Source organism: Lipophrys pholis (genome assembly GCF_963383615.2).
Source record: "Lipophrys pholis genome assembly, chromosome: 2".
In the NCBI taxonomy this organism is placed as follows: Eukaryota; Metazoa; Chordata; class Actinopteri; order Blenniiformes; family Blenniidae; genus Lipophrys; species Lipophrys pholis.
The window spans coordinates 34,760,879-34,768,862 of NC_137636.1; the positions used below are offsets into that span (position 1 = coordinate 34,760,879).

At 46.6% G+C, this 7,984-nt stretch overlaps 1 protein-coding gene across 1 annotated transcript; it reads right to left on the reverse strand.

Moving 5' to 3' along the window:
• Positions 1-300: 300 nt before the first annotated feature.
• On the reverse strand, positions 301-6,680 carry ccnd1 (cyclin D1). The gene is made up of 5 exons (XM_080458439.1): positions 6,230-6,680; positions 4,796-5,011; positions 4,019-4,178; positions 3,072-3,220; positions 301-2,992 (listed from the first exon to the last, which is right to left on the reverse strand). The coding sequence occupies exons 1-5, from the start codon at positions 6,425-6,427 to the stop codon at positions 2,837-2,839; spliced, it is 879 nt and encodes a 292-aa protein (XP_080314565.1). The 5' UTR covers positions 6,428-6,680; the 3' UTR covers positions 301-2,836.
• Positions 6,681-7,984: the final 1,304 nt, after the last annotated feature.

Genomic DNA, 7,984 nt, shown 5'->3' on the forward strand with positions numbered 1-7,984 from the left:
GTGACGTGCGCCACGTTCCAACATGCGTAGGTGTGTGAGGGCCCGTTCACTGCTGCTGGCAGCGTCGATTGTACATTTGGCCTGTTTGGGTATAAATGATAGAGGACCAAATCATCACGGGGACATGATTTGGTGACCCTAATCACTGTGTCCATGGCAATGATGAGAACCATCTTAACTTTCTGATGTAGTTGTGGAGTCATTACACAAAGTGTTGCGTGATGGTGGTTTGTGGTATGGCGCTCCACACGTGTGAGAATCACTTTGTGGCTGAAAACACATCAATTTTTCAGACTTCATCTAGTTCATCTCTTTATTGCGTTGTTGACAGAAAGATGAATACACAGCTTGTCTCAGCTGCAGACAGGTGACATGAAGTTGACAAAAAATAAGTGGAATGGTTTGTAAAAACAAAAGAAAAACAGTCTATGGCTTAACCAGCATGACACTGAATCTAATATACAAATCAACTCACTGAATGTTTGAAAATTTAAGCAAAAAGCTTTTTCTCTTTCATAAATATAAAAAAGGGGGAAGGAAAAAGGCAGCAATCGGCCTCGGGTGGCTAAAGTCTCTTTCATCGAGACAGCTTAACACTCAACAGAGTAACACATATCCCTGTTATGTATACATATTTCTGCTACGGCACCAGTATTGGAGCGTGACCTGGACTCGCTGGTTTCCATCATGGATGCTTCCCCCCCAAACAGGTTTAACAGAACCAGTAGGCACTGTACCACAGCGTAGAACAGAATAAGAACTAAACAAGACTACAAATCAGAAACAGATTTTGACTGTCACATGAGGTATTGAGGATCAAGGTATTTCTTGTCTTCTGTCTTGTCCTTTTTTCTTTTTTGGAATATTATGGAAAATCATAGACAAGTATAAAAACAATCTGATCACATAAAATCTACACATAACAACAAGGATGTCAATAACACAATTTTCTATGAGAAAATTCAAACCTAGAATGGCATATTTATTGACTCTTAAACGTATAAAAAAAAAAAAAATGTAGCAGCAGACAGGAGAAAAGCGTCTTTTTTTAATTCATTATTTTTTTTCTCATCTTTTTTCAGTTTTTTTTTTTTTTTTTATGTAGATGGGAATTATTTTCGATAGCAGCGAAATACAAGGAGTGTTTCTCTCCTACATTTTACTCCTAATGTACAGACACCTAACCTCTTTACACAGTTTGACATGCTCACAGAATTTAGCACAATGGCCACAGTTTGATTTTGAAAAAAGTCACTCTGATCCAGGTAACGTCTCCATCTTCAGAAGTCAATAGAAAATCCACCCGGCCCCGTGGAAGAGCCCTGCCTGAACTTTACAGTCTCGCCGCGCCCCTCGCTGGTGCGACTCGGCTTCACTTCTCGGAACACCCGCCGGCTTCACGCTCCACATTTAGGCAAGTCCCTAATAAACACACGCCAACGGCTTTCAGGTTTGTGCAAAATCACATCAACATTTTAACTTCATCCCCTTGTCATGAGCCATGAGCGTATTTGAAGGGAGGTGGAGATGCTGTCCTGGTGATTGGAAGTCAGATCGTAGTGTTACCAAGCCTCTGACCGATGAAGGAAGAAATCAGCTCATTCTTGGAGATAAACATAATCAGTGGAGCCAGTCAGTCACGTCCTACACAAATAAATAGTATGGTTTACTGTAAGAAACTAAAGCATTATTTCTAAATAGAAAAATAACACTTCTTTCCACTCCCACCATTGTAGCTTCAGCTTTTAGCTCTGCGCATTCGTTTCCAGATTCATTCTGTCACATGTTCGAGCAGCTCCATCCTCAGGAAAACTACAACTAATCCGGGCTTGGAGGGTAATAAAGTACTTTCTCCCACCGTAATCAACTCTGTGTCACGTAGGATAAACTTGAGCTGACTCTTTACCATTAAAGACTTCGGATGGATGGATCGATATAGATGGATGGATGGATGGATGGATGGATGGACTTCGCCCTCAAACCCCCAATTCCATTTTCACGTTCTTCCAAACATGTTGATTTTTTTTTGTTTGTGTTTTATTTGAGCCAGCATTGCCGACCAAAAGTGCTTCAAGAGAAGAAGTTGGAATATTATGAGGTCTAACTACAAAGAGAAATCAAGCACATGCAAGTGTGGACTGCTCTGCTGACGTGCCAATCTGATGAAATGACAGCGATCTGAACAAACAGTCTCCCGGACCAGACAGGTCCCACAACACACGTGCTCAATACAGACTGAAGAGAGGAGGTATAAGACTAACTGATGGAGAGTCTAAAATCATATAAAGTGACAAAAACAAAAGCAAGCAGGGTTACAAAATTGTTTGTACTGGAAGACAAACGGGGGACAGAAGTCTGACTCATTCTAAATATAACAAAAGAAATTCAAACAAACAGCTTCTTTAATAAGAGTCAGTCTTCAGGTGGGACCAGGACATAGACCACCAGGACCTACTGGACACACTTTGGGATGTTTTAGTAGGAAAGTCGAGTCTGTGGAAATTGAAATATTCCTAGTTTAATAAGTGATGAATAAGAAGTCTCTTCATCTCCGGCACACAGCTCATCTGGGCAGTGCGGCCGTATATTTCTGCAGTGGACGATTCTTTTCCCGGGAGGAGAGCGGCACACCAACAGAAAGTGTGACAGAGGTGTGTTGAATGCCAGGCCAGGGGTGCTCTGTCTGCCTTGATGGCGTTCCACCAGGAGAGAGGAGAAGGAGGGACAGGGGGGGGGAGTTCAGTTGAGCCCCCCCCCCCCTCCCTCTGTCCACTGCTCTACAACGACCACCTTTCCTCCGTCAGCAGTTCAAGGTGCCACGTGAGCGGCAGTAACCTCAGATATTGACGTCTCTGACGTCTGTCGGCGTGCAGGATAAGTCCACCTCCTCATCCACGCGTTTGGTTTCCGTTGTGCTGCTGTGTTGCTGAGCCTGCCGCAGACTGGACTCCAGCAGAGACTCGATCTGCTCCTGACACGATCGCAAGCAGTCCTGAAAGCACACGGCCAGTGAGAACAGCGCACGGGTCAAGTCAACAGCTAACTAGTGGGGAACCGATTGGCAGTCCTACCGGATCACTGCGGATGACCTGGGACAGAAAGTTAGTGAGGTTCTGGGAGGACAAGGACACATCTTGACTCTTCAGGTAAAGACCTTGGACTGCTGCCACCACACTGCCTGCTGCCACCATGGACGGAGGACTGGCAATGAAGTTGACATCTGTTGACAAAGAGCACAGAGGACATGATGCTAAACACCTGCAGCACAGCGGAATTTCAACCTTTTCTCAAATGATGCAAACTTCAGGCCTGCGGGCCGAACGGGAGGGTCCACAAGGAGGGTCCACCAGATCTCACGTGTTCTAACGTCCAACCGTTTGTCCAATCATAGCAACTGTTGTATCACTTCATCCAATGTGGTTTCAGCTAGACTTAAAGACCTGATACCAGACCATGAGCAGAGAGCTCAGGGGGCCAGACCACGCTTCCCTGGACTCACTATCGTCTCCTCCATAGGTCTACATTTGCTCTTGACAACACTTGTTTATAAGACACTCCAGCACGGGACTTCAGCTGACAAGGAACCTAAATCAGAAAGCGGTGAACGTCAGACCTGCGCTGTGTGCCGACGGCTGAGGAGACGAGCTGCTAACTGGCAAAAGTGTGTAAAACGTGTTTGTGGCAGAGAGGAGGCCAGATCACACCATCTTAAAAATGTCCATGCTTTCAATGGAATCGTTTTAAGACTGAACTCAAACTGATTTGCACGGGATTGGGTGAAGATTCTACACTACTGCTATGTTCTTATTTCACTGTTCCAGCTGCACGTGGCGGCTGAACAGTATAAACGCAAGATCCAATAGAGTCCCTGCACGCCTGTCCGTACAGTCTACAGACACGCTGCTCTCCCAGCGTCACAATGTCAACATTAACAAACAACCATCCAGCTGAACACAAGAGGACCGAGCAGCTCAGCTCGGCTCCACACGTCACTCCCGGGACCTGCGTGGTACTTCACCTGTAGAGCAGAGCGCCACAAACGTCTGGGCGTGCTTTCTGAGGATCTGCTTGGTGGAAGGTTGGATCTCCAGCTTAGACAGGAAGTGCTCGATGAAGTCATGAGGCGTGACTGAAGCTAGATCCCACTTCAGCTTGCTGAGAACCAGCAGCTCCATTTGCTGTGGATGGACCAGAGGAAGTCAGTCAGGCAGTGGGCTCAGCGTAGTGGCACAGAGACATACTCTCTAACATACCATGCAACACTTATCTCGTGGAGCTCTTTTACTGCAACGCTACATCTCCTTTTTATTATGCACGTCATTAACATTTGTATTTCTGCAGCTCAGAATGAAGTGTACTGATACCTGTTTCTCAATAGGATGTTATAATCTGATGGAATTATACTACAAGGTTTATTAAGGGATTAAATATCATTAATGGCTGTGATGTAATCCCCAATCTCCTTGTATATTCTTCTTTGAAACTGAATGCAATCTGCATACACATTAAAGGAGCAACAGCCAGAAATTGAGTAACACCAGCGCGTCGCTGAACGTCGGCACCTTTGTCACATGGCCACTAGGTGTCGTTGCAGACTAGTGTTTTCTTGGCAGTCATTACAACCATTCATGAAACGAGAGAGGCCTTTCAGTGAAGTCAGGCAGCCATTAAAACAGCCCCACAGTCCCCAGCAGTGGCAGTTTACAGCTGACATGAACATGAGCGGTGAGTTCAGACCTGCACACTTTGTTCTGCTGGCGGCGGCTATAAAGCGTGATGTGAGTAAGTCATTTACCAGCAGCTCTCCGGGCTGGACTGAATTGTCTGTGTAGATGCAGAGTTTCTCTGCGGTTAAGGGCACAGTCTCCTTCATCTTGGATGCCAGAAACATGCACGTCGTTCCGAGCAGCTGTAGTCTTGATTTCCTGGTGGCCTCCACTGATAAGAATCTGTCCAAATAGTTCATTGCCAGAGGAAAGACCTCCTCCTCACATTTCTGCTCCTCGCAGACCTGCAGGTGAGAAGAGCCCGTCAGGGTTCCTGTTGTTCCCCCCATTCACATGCAGTCTCAATCCAACCCCCCCCCCCCCCCCCCCCCCCCCCCTCTGGCTCTGTCCTCATTCATGCACATCTGTTCACACTTAATTACCACTCCAAACACTCACAAATTTACATCCCCCCCCCCCCCCCTTCACATTCCAGTTTCACATTGGAATGAAAAATGTGTTGTACCATATATTCAGATTTCACAAGCAAGCAAAAATGTCCTGTCACCAAACAGAATGATAAGACGGTGACAACGGTGTCCAGAAAGTGTAGCTGAGAAATGAGAGGAATTCATGTGAGGTCAGTTCTGATGGCGACACGAAGGTGGCGTTTTCTCTCTCCAATTTCAACTTCGTCATCTTTTCAAAAAATATTTAGAAATAGTTAAAAAATACCGGGCTGTGCGCAAGGACCACGGAAATGATCGTCACCGAGTGTGTGATCGGATGAGCATGAAAAGTGTCCCGAGTTCAGCTCCATGTTAATTTACATCGGTTTTCCAGAGCACGGCCGCTCCTCCGCTTCAGAAATTAATTTTAAAAATATTTCCCCTCTCTCAATCCAAACCAGACACACATGGGATTGTGTGGAAACATGTCCCGGACCAAAGCCGACTGTTGGGATCAATTTAACTCGGTTTCTGGATTAACCAGAGGGTTTTGTAAGGAGCGAGCGCGTGTTGGTGGAAAAAGCAGGCGGACAGGAGACCGCAGCTCCTTTTGGAGCAACTTCCCCAAATAAAGCGACTCCTGCGGGATGTGTCCCGGTGGCTGTCGCCTCCCGTACCTCCACCTCCTCTCACACAACGCTCAATCTTCACTAAAACACCGCAAAGATGGCGCACAGCGCCGGACGGGCCAGGCTGCATACGTGTACGTTACTTCTTTTTTTCTTTTTTTTTCTTGAACGATTCACACGAGTCGCTACAAAGTCACGGAAATGATCGATAAGGTGAATCCATGAGGAGGATCGGTGAGTCTGCGCTCTTTACTGCAGGACCACCCAGGACCGTTCACAGGCTTTATGTAACACACAGACACACACACACACACACACACACACACACACACACGCACACACACACACACACACAGACACACACACGCACACACACTAAAGTTGGACTGTCGCCCAGCAGTTGGAGGAGAAACAGAAAAGTCAGTAAAGTGGAAGTGGAACCGACCTCCAGCATCCATGTGGCCACTATCTTCCTCATCTTGGGGACGATTTCTCTCTGCACACACTTGAAGTAGTTTGGCGACGGAAGGTAGTTTTCCTCGACCCGCAGCATGGTGTGGAGGACCCGGTCGTTCAGGAGGTTCACGTCCTGGTAGGCTCTCCTGATGGACTCCACCTCGCAGCACAGCAGCTGCTCCTCCATACCGAGCGACCGGGGACCGAGGGACCGGGGACCGACGCACGCAGGGCCGGGAAGGACCCGGGGGCAGGCAGAGCCACAGGCCGGGGGGAGCCGCCGGGGCAGGCAGAGCCACGGGCGAGGACTTGACGCACTTTGTGCGTCTGCTGCTGCTGCTGCGACGCGCTGCTGCTCCTCCAGTGTGCGGGAGTTCTCTGAGGAGCAGACTGCTGCGGCCAGACAAAAAGACACACACACACACACACACACACACAGGGTGCATGCGCGCCATGACGTCAGCCGTAGTTGGGGGGGGGGAATCAAAGAGACACCCAGTCGACCGGGGACCTGTTACACACACACACACACACACACACGCACACACACACACACACACACACACACACACACACACACACACACACACACACACACACACACACACACACACACACACATAGGACGTAGGCCTCTAAGAGTGTTTCAGGGTCCAAATGGCTCCTCAGATATTTCGTTCTTTACATTTTCACCAAATCGTGTAAAAAAGTGACGCTCACTCAGCCTCCACAGATTTATATCACACTCCATATTCTCGCAAAGTTGTCTCGTAATTTTAACATATTAAAGGTATTCCTTTGTATAGGTAACACAATATGACATCTATAACCAAAGACACAAGTTCTTGCAGAGTTCCTTGACGTCACGCTACATGATTTATTATGCATAAATACGTTTCTCTTCCAAAGTCAATGGTAGAAAACAAGTTTCAGGATTTATCGACTGAATGAGTGACTCCTACATATTTAGGTTGTAGATAATATGTTTAGTAAAAAAACAAAAAAAGAAAACAGGTTGTTACTGGTTCCTAAGCAGGAGCCTGTGGTTCTCCACTGACACTGGCTCCTGTTTCCCTGAGACTGAATGAAGCAAACGAGCTGAGCACATGGACAATCCTGACACTGCCTTCTATTCAGTCATCCCACTCAGTCCACACAACACACCATTTCATGCGGAGCTTCACTTGTTTCCTAACCATACACTACTTACAGGCCAGTTTTGGAATGGCATCTTTCAATTTTACTTTAAAAAGTGTGTGAACATCTCGTGAGCTCCATGCCACACTGCAAACACTTTCACCAGCTAAAACTCATCATATGGCTCCTGACAGAAGCGCCCGACGCTCTGACATGCGTTATTACATCATCAAAGTTTTAGTCACACTTTCATTTTTGTGGTGATCAAAGGTCATCCATTAACAACCAATCAATATCCAGGCATCAATTCAGTTTATTTCAAACGATTGAAAATAGCTCTGTGTTGTGGTGACACACACACACACACACACACACACACACACACACACACACACAAGCGGGAGGAGACTCATGTTGCACCAATGGGAGGAATTGCTGTTACCAGGCAGATGTTGTAATGTCGCATGTATTGATCACATCTTCCAAGTTGTTGGATTAATTTCGGTGAATAAATTTGACAACTGACTGAGAGCTTTTGCATGTTTTCTGTTTTGTTTCTCCACAGACACAACTATTCCAACTGAGGACTGTGTGTCCCTCAATTCTT

Excerpts from the sequence above, each read along its gene's own strand:
- ccnd1 (XM_080458439.1), bottom strand. The coding sequence starts at position 6,427 with ATGGAGGAGCAGCTGCTGTGCTGCGAGGTGGAGTCCATCAGGAGAGCC. Across the intron at positions 4,179-4,795 it reads TCCAGCCCGGAGAGCTGCTG|CAAATGGAGCTGCTGGTTCT; the intron begins GTAAATGACTTA and ends GTCCATCCACAG. Across the intron at positions 2,993-3,071 it reads AGGTCATCCGCAGTGATCCG|GACTGCTTGCGATCGTGTCA; the intron begins GTAGGACTGCCA and ends GTGTGCTTTCAG.